Source organism: Pocillopora damicornis, chromosome 11 (genome assembly GCF_964200805.1).
Source record: "Pocillopora damicornis chromosome 11, jaPocDami1.2, whole genome shotgun sequence".
Lineage (NCBI taxonomy): Eukaryota > Metazoa > Cnidaria > Anthozoa > Scleractinia > Pocilloporidae > Pocillopora > Pocillopora damicornis.
Window position 1 is genome coordinate 2,758,800 of NC_142680.1, and position 20,507 is coordinate 2,779,306.

Below are 20,507 nucleotides of genomic sequence, written 5' to 3' on the forward strand. Positions count from 1 at the left end.
TAATTATTATTAGTAATAATTATTAATAATTAATAATTATCAATAATTATTATTAATGAATAATCAATTGAATCAAATGTAAAAGTAATAAGAATAAAGGAAACTATCACCAATTTAAGAAGCTCCTTGTTGTCAAAAAAATCTTCCTTGTAAAGAGAAAGTGTGGAGAATATGAATCCTAATGTTAGAGCGTAAAGGGTTAAAACTTCTTAACCACGGAAAAAATATATATTTTTTTATTACATCGAGAGTAGCTCATATTTTGAACGTTACTGAATACTGCAGATAGAAAACGAACAGTGATGATAGTAGCATATTACCCTCGTCCGGCTCCCTTCTTTGTACGGATAAAAGCGCCTTCCATTTCCACTGTAAGTGATGAGGTACGACTTTACATATTGATTTGCGTCATAGCGACCCTGGGTAGCGACGCCTTTTAGTGTAGAGGGTTTTTCCAAATCAACCTGAATCCATTGCTGAGTGTTTCTTATCTTGGCGATCCAACCTCCTCGTGTGGAGCCATAGTTTCGCGCTTGTAGCCTGGCATTGTATGGTCCATAGTACCAGTTGTACATGGAAGATGCGCGAAGGCGGGATTTTGTAATGCGGCCATCTTGCATTCCGAGAGGTACGAAGCAACGATCTGCAAAAGGAGCAATACTTTAAAGTTATAGTTTATACCCATGCTGGTAAATATCTTTATGGAAATGGTTCACGAGCAAACGCTAGCTTCTCCCTTTTACTTTGCGGGGTTTTGTTTCAATCGATTTAATCAATTTAACCTTATCTCATTAGCAATTCTCCTTACTATCTGCCATAAAATTCTTATGATGTTAGTTCAGAGAAATAGGTATTGGATCGACTAATAATCCCCTCGTTGAAATTTTTTTCTTTAATCTCGTCACTTGTCTGCTTGATATTATTTTGATAGTGTGAGGAGAGATTATTTCTTCGACACTCATGGGAGATATAAAGGGGTAAGTAGTTCTGCCAGTGATTTAAACCGGACAGCCATCTCTTAGAGCTCATAAAAAAGAGACAAAGAAAAATCAATGGAAAAAATACCCATATTGTCACATACTTTGTTATGTCTTTTGCAATTCTTAGAGCTGAGAGAAGAAACTATTGCCATAAGAATTACAACATCCATACTTAACTACGTTAAATATCTATTTACCTGCTGGACAGCCGTAAAATTCGACTCTCATACAAATATGACTCCGCCAGCCACGTGGTTGTATTTTCACAAATCTTGCAATGATTGCTGGGTTTATTGGCTGCGTCACCACTGAATCTTTATCGCGGCTTCCAGGAAAGTACTGAGACATTAAACGTAACGGATGAATTAATAAATTCACCATACACTTTCATTAAGGAATAGTAATTGGTCCCTCACTGCTAAGAAAACCGGGATTAGCTCCGGCGCCTTGTGGGCCACTCAGTTCCAGTGTTGCTTTTACCTTGTCTCGTACCCAGACCTCCCACGGCTATTTCAGTTACAGTTGAACGGGAGGATCCGGATACGACATTAGCTTTCACTTTGAGTTAAAAAAAGAGAAAAGCAAAACCTATGTAACCGTAAATACTCACTTTATCATTATTCTTGTATCTGTACACATTCCAATGCACATTATCCAGACTTGAGTGAAAAAGGAACCGAGTTACCCACTGGTGCACATTAGACCTCCCCTGTAAGGCGATTCCTGTCACTTTTGTGGGCCGAAGGAAGTCAAATTTGAGCCACTGATTGTGATTGTTATACCGTGCGCACCATGCCTGACTGTGATGCAGTCTCGCGCGCCAAGTGTAAAGGCCTGGCCACGAAGAGGATGCTGTGATTTGCTTGTTCTTTAGACGGCCATTTTGAAGACCGAGAACACCATTACAGAGACCGACTGAAAGGAAGAATGCTGCAATAAGCTTTGGATTTATCATGATCATTCAATCATGGCTGGTGTAAAAGAATTTAGGGATAAACGTTAATCTAGTTGATCTAAAAGACCACTCATTATTTTTCGCGGAAGGAGGGGAGGGGATGGTCGGAGGATTTTCGTCGAGTCACGATAAAATTTACCTGCCCTCCCCCCCATAAGGCTCTGTAATGTTCTTGTGACCCCCCTTCCCCCCTCATCGGCAGTTAGTCGGTAGTCAATTTTCTATAGTACCCCTTTTTTTTTCCTTTTTGGCGACGACTGGTCTCCCTCCATTCCCTCCGACCCCCCCTCCCCTCCCCCGCAAGCGATAAATCATGGCTGTCGCTGAGTACTGTTGCTTGGCATCTTACTTCCTGATTTGCTTTTTTTTGTCATTATTTAAACATGGAAATTCGCTTTTCTCGGTGTACACTCGAATCCTCAAAAGTTTTTGAATATAGTGTAATGTGGCTAAAAAGTAGAAAGAACTTTACTTGTGGAACATCCATAGACTTCGACCCTCATTGAAATCCAGCTGTACCATCCACGAGGATAAAAACGAACGTGACTCGCCACAAACGGTCTGTTGATGAGGTGAAAAACGATTCCAAAGCGATTCATGTTTCCCCTAAACATCTAAAAACAAGGAAAGAAATAGAAATAAATAAATGCACAAATTGCTTGGCTAGAGTTGTTTCAAATGACTCATACAAAAATAAATAACTTTCTTCATTTATCTTTAACTCTCAAGATCTCATTTGTACTCCTCCTCACTGTCAGCCTTAAGGCTCCCATGGTGTTGGTGCGGAAAATTTGGTATTGAAACAACTAATAATCCCCTAATTTTTATATTTCTTTGTTCCCATCAATTGTTTGCTTGTTATTGTATCGATGTTATAAGGCGAAATTCTGTCTTGGTCACTCATGGGAGTTAAAGGATTAAAATGAGGGAAGCTTCCTTGCTCCTCTATTTGTTCTCCTCTTTGTTTCCATGTGTACTACAGGAAACACTTTGAAAAAAAAACATGAACGCGAATTTCTTTCTCCTCTGCTTCGACGGGAATGTCTGCTTTCTCTGTACTCAATCATACACTTTAATGATACTCCTATTTTCGAATTTGAATCTGAACAAGAGCGAAAAAAAATGCAAGTTCATCGTGAAATGAACTATATTCTAATATCTGCCCATACTTCCTGCTACGTGCAGCACTAGAACATTTGCATACTATGATATGGTCCAGTAAAAGCACGGATTCAGTGAAGGATTAGTCTGAAAAAATTAAATCGTAACAATAATCTCTATCTCTTTTACCATTGTTCCTCGTCCCTCGTGGTATGGATAAAATTTCATGCCATCTGTACTGCGACCAAGTGTGTACTGCGTTACCCATTGGTTAGCGTCCTGTCTGCCTTGTGACGCGATTCCCTTCACTGTTGCACTTCCTCCAAAAGAAATCTGCATCCATTGACCGTGCCTGCGGTAACGTGCGCTCCATGACCAGCGGTGATTTAAGCGACCGTGCCATGGTGCCAGATAATGATTATAGTAAGTAGAGGCCGAGAAAGAACCTGGGACCAGGCGGCCGTCTTCTGCACCAAGAGGCATGCGGCATTGGTCTGCAAAGCAACATAGGACAACAATCAAAAGGTTAACAGTAATTAAATAAATAACATTAAAACAAGCACATCCTACCAAGAATTTGCGCGAATTTTGCCGAAAGGAAGTTGAACGAGGAAAACACCTCCCGATTACGTTTGACAAATGAAGCGAAGTGTCACATGCTAAAAAAATCAGAGTAGAGCGCCAACACATCTCCAAGACATGACATCATTATCCCTCAGATGATGACAGCGGATTTCTCCTCTCGTTCTGACTTTTTCCCGCTAATACTAAGTCACTATCCACAAATTAAGTGATTACCTTGCTCTCCTTGCCTGCCTGTTTCATGCTCTATAATAGGCTGGATTATACAGGCATTTTGACTGGTTTATATTAATGATCTATTGGAATCCATTTTGTATTTTATGTATTCATTGTTAAGATTAATAAAAACTCAGAATATCCCACCAACATAACATCCATAAAACTCTGTCCTCATGGAGATATGGCTGCGCCATCCCCAGGGGATAATCCTGATGAATCGTGCTCTGATTGGTGTACTGAGTGTATTGGTCACCACAGTGTTTCTGTCTTTGTTAGCTGAGAAATACTGAGAAAAAATAAAGACAAAGAGCTGTAACAAAACTCATAGTTTAGTCCGAAGTAAGACCGGCAAATCGCTAAGTTGATGGTAAATTTTCTAAAGCATGCCTCTTTCTTTTGCGGGATAGTTCCGTTAGATGATAATACTAGTGGTCCAAGGATCCTCCTTTTTCCCCATTTTACTCCTTGAGATCTATATTTCAATTCTCTTCACTGTCTGCTATACATTTCGTATAATCTTAGCTCTGATAATTTGGCGTTTAATTAGACAATATCGACCAATTGATATGTTTCTTTTTTCTCAAGTCCCTTCCTCCCAAAAATGTATCGGAATTGTATGGTGAAACTCCGTTTTTATCACTCTTAGGAGTGAAAAGGTTAAGCCAGTCACTTTCCATCGTCTGCTGCTTCATCAACGCGGGCACACAAGAATAACGTTACACGACGTACGGTCTTTTGGCACAGTAGTCGAAAACGCGTAAGGCCATTTAAGACATTTATAATGTTTTTTTATCTACGTGTTAAATGATGAACCATGTATTCCAACAGTGGTCTCATATTTTATTTCGCTCAAAAAACAAAGCATCTTCCTTTTTACGTTGCGCGAATATTTACTGCTTAAGCTTGTTAAGATGATCACCCCAATTAACAGTGAAATATGACAGTCACTAATTAATCTTCCGTAAGGCGTGTAAATAATTCTTGGGAAAAAATTTGTCTCCTGAGAGCATACTATTGTATATCCCTTTGTGCACTGGAAGCTACTGTACACAAGGACTTTATCTTTGCAGAGAGCGAAGGTGTGATGTAAAAAATGTTTTAACTATGCATGACTACTTCGGTTCACTACGGATACAAACACTACATTACCCATACCTTAATACCATCTCTCAGCTTATAAAAAACCCATGACAACCCATCTTGACTGTATGAGAGTCGGTACTGTGCTACCCATTGATTTGCATTTTGTCTTCCTTGAGTAGCGACGGCTGTAATCTTTGTCGGTCGACGAAAGTTCACTTGAAAATACTGATTATGATTGTTATGCCGTGAGCTCCAAGCTCCTTGGTACCTTCCACGGGCGGTGAAATGCAGGCGTCCCAGATAGGGACCGTGATTTTTGTCCCATGAAGAAGAGGCCGTGATAGCATAGTTAGGAATCCTGCGATTCTGCATTCCAAGAGGGTTCTTGCAGGGTTCTAAAGAAAGTGAGATTGTAACGTTTGGCCAAAATAAAGTATACCGTCAGAGGTATTAAAAGTTTTCATCGGGTTTCGCATCCACTGTTTTAAACAATCAATTGCTACTTACTCTCGCATTTGATATTGCCTCGTAGGTCATCAAAATTGATATGTCCCCAGCCACCTGAGCCATAATCCACAAGACGCACAAAGCCCGTTCTTCCGATGTATTGGCGTACATTCCATCGCTTCCGTTGCATGGTTTCTTTGCAACGTCCTGTAGTCAGAAAAATAAGAATTTACAAGAATGTTAAATTTATATTTTACCTCAAGCTTGTTGCGAACAAAGGTGTGATACTCTAAATCAAAGGTTGTATTAGCTTTTCAATGACATTGAGAAGGTATGGTGGCAGACGCATTCTCACATGAGGTCACTGTGATTGCATTTATCATATAAGAACATATAAGAATATATGCGAACTATATCAGAGAACATCTAACGAGCAAGACGAAATGTAAGCTAGCTTGAGCATAAAAACGTTTTAAGACATTCGTAGACGAGCCAGATGATTTATGATGGTAACTGAACTGAGTGGAGTGCAATTGGGGCTGAAAACATTCGTGGGATTTGAAATCACAAGTATGATTGCACGACACGAGGTTCAATCACCAGGTTATTGCATCCATTTTGAAATTGCCCAAATACAGGACTTGGTCAGTTCAAATATTTTATTGATGCAGTACTAAGCCGGTTTGAAATTAAATTCATCCTTTTTTTGGGGGGGGGGGGGAGGGATAAGAGTTTTGGAAACAATAGTTGCCAAATTTGCCACATGAAACTTTGTCTTACATTTTCCTGCGATTTGATTGGTTACTTTAAACAAGCCTTGAAATCTGCTTGGTTTTGTTTTTAGTGTAGCCTTCTCATTGGCTGGGAAAAAGATGCGATTTAAAGCAAAAAATGGTGCGATTCGTGAATAAATCGCACCAATTCGAGCCAATCAGATTACAGGGACCACCAGTGATTTCAAAATGGGTGTAATAAAGGACAATAATGATAATAATCATCAATATGATTAGCTGTCTGTAAAACCTACGACTAGTTAGTGAAGAGGAATAAAATTGCTTGAGATACACTGGGAATGTTAAGGGGCGAATCGGAATATTACATATCCGTATGAATGATTTAATGACTAGTAGAGAAGATGATTTTGTTATTTAATTTTCGCTAAAAAGCCGCGAGATCTTTCGTACCTTCTACAATCCGTCGTATTTATGCGTTTTTATAAATAAAGTATTTTTGGGAAAAACAGTCAACTCTCTCGGTGCATCTCTCCACCCAGGCGTATAAATAGGCACCAAGGGAAGCGTAAGGGAAGCGTAATGAAAAAAAAAAAGAGGGCGTAACCTTACGATGGACTGGCATCCTATCAAAAGGGGTGTAGTGATACTCGTATTAGCTAAAGAAACCGGGATAAGCTCTGGCCGGGTGGGCTACTGAACTCGAGTACAGACTAGGAGTAACTTGGTGACAACCATGTACAACTCTCTGGTGACAATGAAAATCGTGTATTTGTGACTGTAGACGAAAACCACGCGCGTATACTGACCTGTGGTACGAAGCACAACTCCTCGCCCATCAATGACAAGCTCTGCCCTGGCATAATTAATATTGCAACCTCCGCCGATCAGGAAATCAATGTAATTCCCTATGATACGGAACCGGGTGGAGCTCAAAGTTCCGGTGGGGCGGTCCCCTTGTATAGCACCCGCTCGGCTCCGAGAATTGGGGCGCTTCTCATATGTGCCAATCCAATAATTCCCCTGATGCTTTGAGGGCTGTCTTCTGCGACGAGCCGTGGGGTTGTCACCATATGTTGGCTGGTAATTAAACGCAGTACCTGACTTTGTCCATCCGTAAAGATTTCCCCTTTCGAAATTGAAGTTTACACATCCGGGTGGGCTGGCTAGAAATCGCCAAATATTGCATTAGAAAACAAAATCAGCTAGTCTCTCAAATGGACACCAACCCTTAGAATTTAACAATTTATCAGAAATAAACATTATGGTGCAGAAAGATCGGTCAAAAATTTTAAGTCAATACAATTCAGGTATATCAGAGAAATAACGATCTGATAGTGTTACAACAAACAGATGTCGATGTGACAAGGGGTACATCACATACCCCCCAAAATACTTCATACCGCGGCCTGAGATACCCAAGAAAGGAGAAAAGTATGTGAAGGGAGGGAGGGAGGGGGGGTTGGGTGACAGTCAAAGAGTTTCTAGTGTGAACACTAACGAACACAACTATGGCCCCGTCAATGCTCAGTGTTGAGATCAAATGTGATTGGTCGGTGATATGCTTTGTGTGACACAAAAGATAGAAACTCCAAGAAGTGATGTCAATAATACATACTTTCTGCGGCATTCCAGTACCTAAAATGAAAAAAGAAAAGAAATGTTACATTAACAAGATACTTCTTAACCAACTTAAAAGATCTCCAAGTTTAGTTTCTGTAAGGAAAAAAATTGCAAAACGATAGACGAATCTCTCTGTTTCACAACTACAGTACTGTACATGTCAAGTGATCATACAAAGGAACTCAGATGCGTTACAAAATGGAACCGAGTTATATGACAGAATGGAACCTGATTATGCAACAAAAGGGACCTAATTAGGTAAGAATATGGAACCCGGTTATGTACCATGACAGAGCCCCGACAGTAAGACCAAGTACCGCTGAGCCACGAAAATATGGTCGCAATAACTTGGTAAACGTTGCAACGTTGTAGAGTTATGTAATGATTCTGACCCGTTACAAGTATGAACAACAGTATGATTTTATGTACTATACAAAGATTTGGTCAGGATAAGAAAAGATAATTTTACGATGAGCGTAATTGTCGAACTCAAAAAGGAAATACCGTTGATATGAATAACTAATAAAGACACCGCGGGACACCAAGAACCATATGAGCAACAGGTATTTCGGGACACGCGCTGGCAAATTAACCCTTTAAAGACGTCAATACAGTATTTTGTAAGATCATTCCAACTTAGCCAACTATTTAACGAAACATAATTCACTCCAAGCAGTATCATAAACATAAGGCACCAAAATGGGAAGATTTCGTGCAATGCACTTTAATTTTTATTTTCATAAAGTTGACTGGTGCTATCGCTGTTTTTAAAAACTATTGAGCCTTTCATTCCTCAGTAACATAAATACTCGTTCTACTTATCCAATGATTTCGAAAGAAACTAAAGGTACAAGAAAAACATCTTGAAAGAAGTTTTAGGGGAAGAAAATGAACCATTTTATGGGTACTCAAATCAATAAACAAATCAATAAAAGCTAAGTCAAGATTTCAAGATTTCCTTTTTTTAAAATGTAATCCTTCGGAACTATTAGTTCAGAATCTTGATTTAAAAGTTATTACCTCTCTTGTAACAAAAACTTCAGATTCAAGATAACAAAACTTTTAGTGAGCAAAAATTCAAGATGATCAATTTCAAATTTTTTCAGGGGAACGTGTTAAAGAGGCGTTTCTATATTTGGATATCATATTGGTGCCCCGTGAGGGAGCTATACCGTCGGATGAGAGAAGAAAAGATGTCTTTCTTTAAAGAATTTAAAGAAAAAAATGTAACCAAGGGGTGTTCCATAATTTTCCTACCATTGCCTTGGAGTGTTATTATGTTATAAAAATCACGATGTTACAATGGTGACAATTTTCTCGCGTAATACATCAGGTTAAACTCTGCTATTTCCAAGGTTAATTTTTGTGAATTCCCCTCACTAGCCATGTTTAATCAATGAATCAGTAATTTAAGTATTTCTTTAACCAAAACTAGGTGATCCGTTTTATTAAACATGGAACAAATTGAATACCATTAAAATAATGACGTTTTCGGTAAAACCCGAGGACTACTATGGTGCTCAAGATTCACAAAGTGACTGGCGCTTGAAAGAAATAAAGACTGTTTCAATTTAAAAGCTGGTCCAAGAGTGTTACTTTTTAAAGCTAAGAGTGTTTTACTTTTGATCACAGGGAACAAATGTAAACTTAGAATATAACTAGGAACACAAAAATTTGGGCGCGTTTCGTACAATTCCCTCAATTTTCACATATTTGACTTGGTGTTTAGAGACATTTTTCACTACCACAATTGTGCAATTTTGCTTTTAAAATTTGATGGACTACCTAGATAACTCAATATGGCGCCAGTAAAGAGTTAGGTCTGTTAAATATCGTTTTAAATAGACGATTCAACTAATAAAGGCTTATATACTATTTAAAGTTGGATTAAGTACTTACAATATAAACAGCAATAAGCCGGGAAGTGGTCCTCGTAGTAGCATTCTCAACAGAGGACGGTAAAAACCGTCTCTTGTCTCAGCTCTTCGAGGCTAGGTCGCAACGACAAAGCCTTTTGAATAATTTTCGAACCCTTAAACTTAAAGTTTTGTTCAAGTTTAATTATTCATCTCGTTGCTTTGGAAAACACTCTGTAATAGCGTTTGTCGATTTGTTGCTGCTTTAAAACACGTTTGGTATCACAACAAGAGATAATTGTTCGTGATTTGACACAAACAACAAGACTGTAGATCGCAAGTGTTCACAATGGCTGTTCTTACCCCTAGAAAAAAGTTATTTTTCCTTTCAAAATGCTAAAATAAAAACAATATAGGCAAATCTGAGCGTCCACGTACAGGAAAACACGCACGCTAAATACCGTACCCTCTTGTGATCTTCGATTATTAATCGGTTACAAGATTACAAAAGGAAAAGCAGGTGAACAAAAAAAAGTGTCAAGCAAATTTTTTTTTCGTTTGTCTTAAGAAAAGTGGGGTGATCTTTGTTGAATCCTGTGTAAGCTGAGACCTCCTCGTGGCAGAAGCACCATGTTCCAAGGAGGCCTACTGCTGCGCAGTCAGTTACGTTACTACTTCATTTGTGACATCACAAGTCTATCAGAATGTTTAGTCCACCGGAGAGAAAGATAAAAATTGCGAGTTTACGTAATAATACTTAAGATAAAAAGCGTAACTTTTATCTCTAACATTTCTTAATTTTCGAAGTTTTTCGTTTATTTTCAGCTTTTACCTAGAGGCCAACATGTGATATATAAAAGCAAACCTGTTTAGCAGTTGTCTAGATTTCTAAGCCTGTCAACGTTTTTACACAAAAAATAGGGTCTGAACTTATTAGATTTTTCCCACTTGACAAAACAAATATCTAATAAATTCCTAGCAAATAAAAAAAAGATACATTACTTTAAAGAGTCACTCAAAAAACGTGCTCGTTCGACAAAAGCAAAAACAAAAAAGCAAAACCAAGAAAGCAGAAACAAAAAAGCAAAACAAAAATACAGGAAAAACACCAGCGATGGAGGAATCGATGGCTTACAGCCATAATCACTTCACTTTTCTTTGAGGAGTTTAGAAATGTTTTTTATTATTTTTAAGATGCACCAAAATCGCGTTTACGTTCGTCTTTAAGAGAAGAGCAAATAAAAAACTGTTTAGATATCAGTAGAACTCTTAAACAGGTAGAACACTAAATAAAAATTTTGATAACATTTATTTGTGAATAAATGTTTTGCTTACTTCTCCTGGATAAAAACGAGCAACAAAACGAAATAATCCAATCAAGAATATGAAAATTAAAGTTAAGGTTTCAAGACAGAGCTCAGTGCTGTTATAAATAAAACTTCTTGAGTTGATCTTGCCGGCATTCTTTACTCCATGACGAAACATGGACGCGGACTCAAGGTGTTTGTAACTTGCTGTGAACTTATACGAAAAAAGGAGATATGAAGGATTCAGCCGAATCGGATTTGTTTCAGCTCAGTAGTGGACAATGATAACTTAGAACATAAGAAATAATAAAATAGAGCGTAACAAATTGAACTTTCGATAAAAAACTCATAGTTCCCATGAAGACTCGAGTTAAGCTTACAATGCCATGCACGACAACGAGGCTGTTAATAAACCTACGTTTTCTTTCTGGTTGTCTTCCATATCAAGAAAAACGCGCAGAGGTGTCGCTGGGAAAGAATGCGGAACGCACGTAAGCTTTTTTTTTAAAGGTTTTTTTTTTAACGAAAATTAGTGTTCAGTTTGACACCTACTTTGCAGCTGCTGCCACGGCAGTACGACAGCAACTTTTAATCTCGGCTCAGCGCGAAATTCTGGAACTTTTTTCCCCAAAAGTTTTTCTTCAGGCTAGCTAAAATAAGTTGGGGGAATGCGGAAATGTAAAAATATGTTGTAGTTTCTTCGAATTTCCAGCACAGCCAGCCAGCACATTTATGTAAATTCCATAATGCACAAAAATGTTCTGCGCGTAAATTGGGCACTGTAAAGCTTATTTACATTTTATAATACGATAAAACATCATTTAAAAAACCAAAATATACTTCCTCATCTAGAAAAATACATACAAATTCGACATACTTCTCTATCTTGTGTTAGCTGGTCTGAATAAAACTTCATGGGGAAGAAGTTGGACTTTAATTTTGCGCAGAGCCGAGATCAAAATTTGCTAATTTAGAGCCATCAAAATGTCCTTGTCAAACTGAAAATAATTTTCAGTATAAAAAACTTATGTGTTTTGTTGTCTTAGAGGATTGATCTAAATATACTTAGTAATAAAAATTCCTCAAACAAAAGTTTTTTGAAAAGACGAGCTTGGCAAATTGTGCCATTTTTAAGCAGTTTTCGCTCGACAAAAATTTATTTTGCAATATTTGGAAAAACAAAGGTAGTTTCAATCACTTTAAGCTCATGACAGATTCATGGGAAAAGTTTGTTATCGAGGAAAAAATAAACAGTTGTTTCAGTATAAACTAACACTGTGAAACAATATAGCAAAAAAAAAATCTCACTAATTTATTCCTGTCATGTTTACAATATTTTTGAGCGCAAAACCTGTGCGCGCTGCTTGGGCTCTTATTTAGTGTAGAAGACACAGTATACGTTACACTATTGTTTTCTTTGCTTTCTTATTTCCGGTTGTGATGAAATTCTATTGTGACGTATACTGTGTCTTCTACACCAAGTAAGAGCCGCTACTTGGGGGTGAATAGCAAAGGATATTCCAAGTTTAAGTAGCCAATCAGAGCACGCCTTCAACGTTACCCACTGTGTTAGTATACAATAATTCTAAATATTATACTGTTACATCACAACACACTTTTACAAAATGTATCCAGTACCATTAATTCTCTCTTTTTAATACTAACAGCCCGGGAACAATCTTAAGCTGTACAACACTTTTTCCTCACGACAACGGAGAGCAAGCTGAACAAAGTTTGCTACAAACTTGAATACAACTAAATCAAATAGGGGAACAAAGAATATTTCCGACTACAATTTAACAGCATTTTAAAAGAGCAAACTGTTGAGAATTCAGCTGTATAGAAACAACACTTTAAACTCAAGGGTGATTTTAATTCACTTCAATGGACACAAAACTAAAGTAAAGTTTGTAACTTTCGTGTTGTAATGTTTATGTCGGTTCATTAGCGCCTCAGATGTCATGTTCTAAGTTAAACTTTATTTTACTCTCAAGATGTCAGCATTAAATCTTCTTACTGCCAGCAACACATTTTCTTAAATTAAACATTTTTCGTTAGTCATTCGGTTGCGCCTCTGATGTGAGGCACGTCGCGGAAATTCCGCGAAATTGGTCGATCGTTTAAAGATGTTTGAAAGACTGAACAAAAGTTAACTATTATGATAAGGATCTGGCTGTCTAGCGGAGTGCTTGAATCTAAGCACAAAATTACATCGCTCATGGCTGACTGGAAAACGTACTGATTAATATTCATGCCAGCTCTTCAAACAGAGTAACGATCTTTCATCTCAAAACGAAGGCACTCTATAAATAAAAAGGTACTCATGATTTCAAGCTACAATAAGTGCATTCACTTTGAATTGACATAAGTTAACACATTTTTCATCTTTGGAAAAAAAAAAGGAAAGAAAAAGGGACACGTACGTTTACTGGTCTGGCTCATTACCATTTGTTCGCAAGCGAGAAGCGCGAGACTATTGAAGAGAAAGGCATTTTTAGGGCCACGTTTTCGATCTGGTTAAGGTGAACTACATACTTCAACATAATTACTTCTCCCTTTTGGAACGAAACTATGGGGTTAAAAGGATCGAATAATTAATTAATGAAAATACCATTTAGTTGGAAACCTAAAATTATTTCAAGACAGATACGACTTCTTAAATTCATGCGCTTTATTCAAATTTCTAAAAAAGGCAATTCTAAGACCTATTGGTTACCGAATGATCATGATTATTTTCGGATCATTCTAATAACAAATAGTTATATTCCAGTTGTTAGTTTTATTATGAATCCAGCTAGTTTAATACGGGCTCTTCCAGTTGAGAATTATGTACAGAAAGACAGAGAGTGCAGTATATCCTCGACTGACTGGATCCAGTTCTACCATGTTGGTTATCAATCTTATTGATTTGCAGTTTATTGTTACCCATCCCTAAAATCTACCAAGCTTTTCAAGCATCAATTCTAATAACAAATAGTTATATTCCAGTGGTTAGTTTTATTATGAATCCAGTTAGTTTAATACAGCTCTTCCGTTTCCCAGTTACATAAATTTCGACAACTGATATTCAACAATTTGGATGCATCTGTTAGCATGAAGACTTCAACATTCGGTGAGTAATTTTCCTTTTTTCTAAAAATTAAGTAATCTCTCACAGTCTAGAATTATGTACAGAAAGACGGAGAGTGCAGTTTATCCTCCATTGACTGGATCCAACTATTGGGTTTAAAAGTTCTACCATGTTGGTTATCAGTCTTATTGATTTGCGGTCTATTGTTACCCATCCCTAAAATCTAGTAAGCTTTTCATCCATTTTTCCAGCTTATAAGATTGGAGCAAATCATATGATTGAAATATAGTGCAGGTTTTACTACCTGCTCATATTTTTCTCCACTGCTCTCCGGGAATCGAATTGGAAAAAGTGCCTTTCTTTTGCTTCTTTATAATGTTACAGTAGTTGAAGCTTCCACTAGATCATTACTAACTCATACCCAACCAGAAGTAAATTCCAAGATAATATGATTCTATCATCCGAGTAGATAATATAAGTTGGCCACCGTTAAGAGTTTCAGCTTTAAGCGAATATAATGTAATTCCAATCCGCCTGAGGACTGCGGAGAAAATAAAAGAATTATGTTCATACTACAGTTTTTTTTTCTGTACATTGTGTTGATCCTGCCACACATAGAAAATAAGCTGATTACGAAGGTTAGCTTAAGTGAATATTGCAGCAAGACTCTACAGCTTCTATCAATAATAATTCAAAACTTTTTTTTTGTTTCAACGTTGTTCAATCGTGAAAAAATTGCGCATCCCAAAGAGTCTTTTGTGTAGTATATTGACCGTCGACTTCCAGTTTCCTGCCAAGATATAAATAGAACCCACACTTATACATAGTAAAACACGCGATTTCGACTTCGGTTTTTCTTGCTCTAAAGACGATTGTGATTGGCCGATTAGCTATCACAAGACCCTGCATAAAATTAATGGTATTCGAAAAGAAATGGTCACGGTTTTTGCTCGTGATCGGAGCGTGATTAAGGCTTATTATTGATAACAGAATGAAGCGACATCTGGCTGAGGCTTTTTCTACATTATCGAAAGCAAAAGTCGAAAAACTGGTGGAGCAGAAGAACTCCCAAAATACGATTCTTCAAAGGTACACCTGTGGTGTTTACAAAGAATGAAGTTGTACTATTATAAACATCGAACTAATTGCAAAGTTGAACGCTAGAAAGTTATTTTAATACTATTGAAACTTCGAAAAACTTGTAAAAACCGTTCGTAACATATTTTTGATGACGTTTTGACATTGCTTCACCTCATCACCAAGTTAGTAAAGAGTAAAAATTGATAAGTGAAAACAAATATAGTATTCAAACAGTGGATAAATTGTTTCGCCCCTGTGGCTGTTGTTCCCAAAGATGAAAGAACAAATAACAATTAAGTGTCAGGTGAAGAGTTTGGCGCGAATCGTGACAGTTTGGGTGTTCAGCGAAGGCTTGGTGTCCCAAACAACAAACATTCCGTAGATCAGACAGTCAAACTTGCTGATACATTTCCTGTTAGGACTTTACAAAGGCGATCATCAGATTCGCTTTTGTCTTCCCCATATGTTGAGTTCTTTTCCGATTGCAGAGAGACGAATGGATCACACAAAAAGTTGAACTTTGCAGTATCTTATTATACTATTATAGAAGCTCGTTTTTTGTCTATTTACTAAGCTTGTCCTTTGCAATTATAACAAAGCACTTACGGTCTGGTCCCTCGGGAAACAGTTTTATTTTCCACTCGAGTCTCGAAAAAGTCGAGGGGAACGTTGAGACTCTCAGGAAAACGGCGATTAGATCACCTCTGATGAAGGCACTAGACAGGAGTGTCGAAACGTTGGGTCTATAAATTGTAACTTCTCGGTTACATTCATTAAATCTTTCAACTAGAGTAGCATCAAACTATGTCTAGAAAGAAACTGTTTCCCTCAGGACCGGACACAAGTGTATGATAATATATCACAATAACACATCATGCCTCAAGGAATATTGGCTCTGGCAGAAGGTCAACATTTATTTCAAGCCGAACGAACTTTCGCTCTCGTGCACAGTCATAGTACCTGAGGCCGTTGATTTGAAAAATGCTGAACAAGATAAGCTTTCATTTCGTGCATTTTGGGTACGTATGTCATTTATCATTTTCACTCTTTTATCCTTATAGTTTCATCAAAGATTGAGAGTAATAAGACTGATTAAGATGGCAGTCCGAATTTAGGGTCAAATGAAAGAGTTTTCTTCTGTTCAACCGATTAAATAGCGTCAGACTAAGCTTTTAAAATTTCAAATTACTTCGATCATTTAAACTACAATTTGATATAAAAGATTATATTTTCAAGGTCAGAGAGAACTGTAGGTACGCTGGTACTCAGGTGATGAATCGGCGATGTGGAAATAGTGAACAAATATGCGATAGTTTAAATAGAAGATGAATGATGGAAGTATTAAGTTTTAATATGAACTTCGTAATGCACTTTGCTCACCATAAAGTCTCTGTGGCTCAGTGGTAGAGCATCGTAGCGTGGAATCTGAAGGTTTGGGTTCGGTTCCTCATGGGAACTCAGAATTTTTTCTTTGTCCCACGTTCGTGACCAGACGAAGAAAAATCTTTCTCTAAATATGCAATATTTGGTTAGCTGTTATGTTCTTTAGCGTGTCATAGGCCTGATTACCTTGATGACTGTAACAGTGTAAATGGTTTTTAATACAGCGAACCAAAAAGAGGGAAAAGAGAATCAGAAAAAACCTAATCGCTCAGAAAGCAGAGGAGTTTTAGTTAACTGTATTCCCATTAAAACTACTGTTACAGTTGTAGCGTGAGTCGTTCTGGTTGATTGACAATCGATAAATATAGGATCACGTCTTTCGAGATGAAAACCGCTTAAATTAAGTAATGTCGGCCTAGCCACTTCTTTTCACTCGTGATACTTCGTGCCTCGTATGGATCTTCGTGCTCCGAACATGACTCGTGCGGAGAGGTTTGGTAACCGATCGATGTCGCTGTATTCAGCGGAAAGGATGTATCTCAGGACAGTGTTTGAACTTGCCATCAGAACACTCTCTTTGACAGCTTTGAAAGAATCAAAACCTAAGGCTGTATGTTACGTGCTTTCTAACACTTTTAATGAGTTTTCAATTTTCTCTGCCTATAAAACAAGACCCGAGTGTCTCAATCTGCCGGGGCTTCTCTCGATTTCTGACGCATATGGTGATTATCCAATGAAGGGGATGCTCGTTTCAGCCCCCTCCCCTCCCTCTATTTTCAGTTATACACGAATCACGTAGCAAATCATGGCTGGGTTGTTCAAATCTAACTTAAGATAACCTAGGAAAGCTTTCAAAGAATATTCTTTTTGTCTACAACTTGATGCTTGGATGCCCTAAAATGAATAGAGGAAATTATCTGAAAAAGGCTTGTGAAGAAAGAAATACAGAAACCCAGATTAACTCTTAACCCTGAGTTAGTGCTAATCGGCTTTCGAATAACTGGGCCCATATCTCTTAATACACTTTAAACCAATTGAAGGTTTCTCATCATTTGTTTCAGGTAAGTGTTGGCGCTTGGTGCTCAGAACCATGACCGCAACACAATACAGAATGTTCTCAGTTAACAATCCGTGGTCCCGTTCTCGGATCATCGCAGGATTTATTTTCACATTTGCAATTCTTCTGATAGTAAGCTTTTCCGTCATAGACTATAACTCTTGGCCACGACTAGCCTATGCATCGACCAGCCTGAAACATACTATACCACGAACGACCAGAGGTTACAATCGATTACAACCCCTCATCGACATGTTTTACAACGCGTCAAAAGGCAAAGTGTTGAATGAACAAAGGCAAACCTCTGCCCTTGGAGATAAATGGCCATCAGTGGCGCATTCCATGTTGAATATGAGCAGTTTGCAAGAAGTCGATAACAAAGTCTCTGTTCTGTTATTGTTGATTGTTACCACGGCTCCTTCGAGATTTGACAGAAGAGAAGCAATCAGAGCAACGTGGTGGAAAAACTGCGATGGAGCCGAGGTGAGTTCTAAAAGGCCATGCAAAAAAATTATCTCCTTTCAGTTGGAAGGAGAATTCAGTACACTTAGCCAGAGAAACACAAAAGCAGGTTAAGTCTTCGCGATATCCAAGTTATTCGTGAGCATGCTTAGACGATTTCAGCATATCACGGCCTTATTTGCATGAAGTGACCTATGGGACTGTCTCTCTCTTTGAGACGCTACTCACTGAAGGTAACAACAGCGTGCCGGTAAACAGTGGCATGACTTTGCTGCACTAGATCAAGGTTTGCGCATAATAGATCATCGATTTGTTACGCGTTGAGATTCCATAGTTATCGCTTCCAGCGTCCGCTGTTCCTTTGACAAGCGTCGCAAATCGAAACGCTGACCAAAGGGGTCACGAGCGCAGGAAGTAGTAATGGTCGAAAGGGAAGGTAAATCGCAGATGAGGCCATACTCAGCTTTGTATTTATCATTATTCCTTTTCCTCCTTCCTTTCTGTGCTTTTGTTTGCTTTTCAGGTCATGTGCAAGTTCTTCACCGATGGTCTCCAGTTGACTAAAGAGCTACAGAAAAATCTCTCCACGGAGCAGAAGATTCACAGGGATATCGAGTTTATGCCATTTGAAGAAACAAGAATTTTTGGAATACGCTTCTTGTACCAGATAATGTGGGCGAAAGCAAAATATGAATTCAAATTTATGTTACACATGGATGACGACTACTTTTTATGCTTGGAAAAACTTAAATCGGAGTTGTACCACAGACCGAAAAAATCACTAGTTTGGGGTTCATATCACTGCTCATTTAAAGACATCATTTATGTCGATGAAGCGTGGATAATATTTTCTTCGGACGTTATAGAGCAGTTCCTCTCTCAAGATCCACAAACCATTTTATGCCATCCACATAGCGATCAACAAATTGCAGTTTGGCTCAGTACTTTGTATGGCAGTAAGAAGAGCTTGATAGAATTTCACGATGGAAGGCTTCACCACTACCCGCCAGCAAGAAAACTAGACAAATTCAATAATTTACCACAGGTTTGTGACAATTTCCTTGGAGTGCACGGAAGCTCACCAGAAATGATAAAAAAGTTTGGGCGCAACAGCGCTGATAGGCGTCGTATTTTAAAACTTCCAAAATTAACTCGTATAACGGAGACGTGCCATTTTCCTAACGTGTTTAACATCTCTAAAGTTGCTGGAATGTATCAGTTTGATTTGAGACCGTGTATAACAAACCCACGATGGACACCCGGTGAAGGAATGTGGCGTGGTACACAATGAGATCAGCAGCAGAAAAAGATTAGCATAAAGAAGAGAAACTGCATCGATCTGACCGCCGAATGACTCCGTCTTGTGTCACATAACCAAAATCGTCCTTCTAAAACGGATTCATTTAACATTAAACTAGAGGAGGAAACTCAGATGTAGTGCATACCATTAACATCGCGTTCTGCTAGGCTTGGAAGAGGTGTTAATCATGTCTTATGTTCGTAAGAGCAATTTGTAATGGAGTGTCGCAAGTTACTCGAGATTGCACTAACTCTGCTGTGATTGGTCTAGAAAACTCATGCCACCCTCTCAACCAATCAGATGCAAAACTTGAACCAATCGAGACTAGGTTTCTCGCGTTTTCCCGCCCTTCAGACAGTAGGCCCATTTTTACCTTGAGATTTCATTGGCTCCTTATGAGATTTTCCTTTGTTCTGATGGGCTGTTGTGATTTCTTTTCCACGAATAGCAAGTAGCCTCTATGACTGCGTCTGTTTCTGTTTACAGACCCAGCTTCCCTCGATTTACAACTCCACAATTTGAATTAAATAATCAAAAATTTACCTCGGATGAAATTCAAGTCAATATATGATCCTTGAAGGGTAAACTACAATTTAGGCAATTTCAGAAAAGAAGCCTATCAAAATTCCAACTTCGAACCCCCCCTCCCCCCCTTACCCTCCCAGATACTATAGTTGGGCGTTACTACCAACTGAGCTGAGCTACAAAGCCTCATGTTGAGAGCAAGGGAAATTTTAGTGGGTTCTTCTTTCCCGTCAACAGAGGAGTCCGGCCTGTTTACTCGACGCTGAAAGCGGCATTAACCATTCCCAACGCCTCAGACCGCGGCATGAAACTTTTACAATAAAATAAAACAAAGTCAGCATACCATTTACTTAAAAAAGCAACTCTTCAGTTTATGTCTAGATGTTCGCGTCATGGAGTCCTTCCGTACGTGCTCTATAAAAAATTGAAATTAGTTCTCATTAAATAACTGGAGAGAAATTGGTTTGAATGGATATTGGAGGGCCAGAGTAGTTCTACTTTCCTTTTACTGATAAGAAATATTTCCACTCTCAGATGACACTATACTAACTGAAATAACGTATTGCTATCATAAAACAATGCTAGTGCGAGATGTTTTCACCAATATGGTAGGAAGTTTCTGCGGATCAACTTTGCTAGACTCCAATAATGATCGAAGGCGCTACTTAATGATGATAACCATCTGCTTCTAACGGATTTGAAAACTAAATATATCTATGACTTCAAATAATTTAAAAACCCTTCAG

At 38.2% G+C, this 20,507-nt stretch overlaps 2 protein-coding genes and 1 long non-coding RNA gene across 7 annotated transcripts; 1 reads left to right on the forward strand and 2 right to left on the reverse strand.

The window, feature by feature from the left end:
• Positions 1 to 269: 269 nt before the first annotated feature.
• LOC149037049 (uncharacterized) lies at positions 270 to 9,735 on the reverse strand. Its single transcript, XM_089188386.1, has 11 exons — positions 9,621 to 9,735; positions 7,717 to 7,736; positions 6,908 to 7,264; positions 5,428 to 5,574; positions 4,993 to 5,315; positions 3,982 to 4,123; positions 3,226 to 3,530; positions 2,408 to 2,549; positions 1,591 to 1,895; positions 1,178 to 1,319; positions 270 to 643 (listed from the first exon to the last, which is right to left on the reverse strand). Exons 1-11 carry the CDS (start codon positions 9,662 to 9,664, stop codon positions 270 to 272), a joined length of 2,301 nt encoding a protein of 766 aa, XP_089044512.1. The 5' UTR covers positions 9,665 to 9,735.
• Positions 9,736 to 12,964: 3,229 nt separating this feature from the next.
• LOC113674161 (uncharacterized) lies at positions 12,965 to 20,220 on the forward strand. Of its 5 annotated transcripts, none has more exons than XM_089187717.1 (4): positions 12,965 to 13,406; positions 13,927 to 13,996; positions 17,479 to 17,957; positions 18,460 to 20,220. In XM_089187717.1, exons 2-4 carry the CDS (start codon positions 13,978 to 13,980, stop codon positions 19,225 to 19,227), a joined length of 1,266 nt encoding a protein of 421 aa, XP_089043843.1. In that variant the 5' UTR covers positions 12,965 to 13,406; positions 13,927 to 13,977; the 3' UTR covers positions 19,228 to 20,220. The 5 variants fall into 5 exon arrangements, with proteins under 5 accessions (XP_089043843.1, XP_089043846.1, XP_089043844.1 ...); XM_089187720.1 differs by having other exon boundaries at positions 12,974 to 13,406; positions 17,626 to 17,957; XM_089187718.1 differs by lacking the exon at positions 12,965 to 13,406 and having other exon boundaries at positions 13,701 to 13,996.
• Positions 13,541 to 17,347, reverse strand: LOC149037050 (uncharacterized). Its single transcript, XR_016181168.1, has 2 exons — positions 16,415 to 17,347; positions 13,541 to 14,495 (listed from the first exon to the last, which is right to left on the reverse strand). It is a non-coding gene; the product is annotated as an uncharacterized LOC149037050 (long non-coding RNA).
• Positions 20,221 to 20,507: the final 287 nt, after the last annotated feature.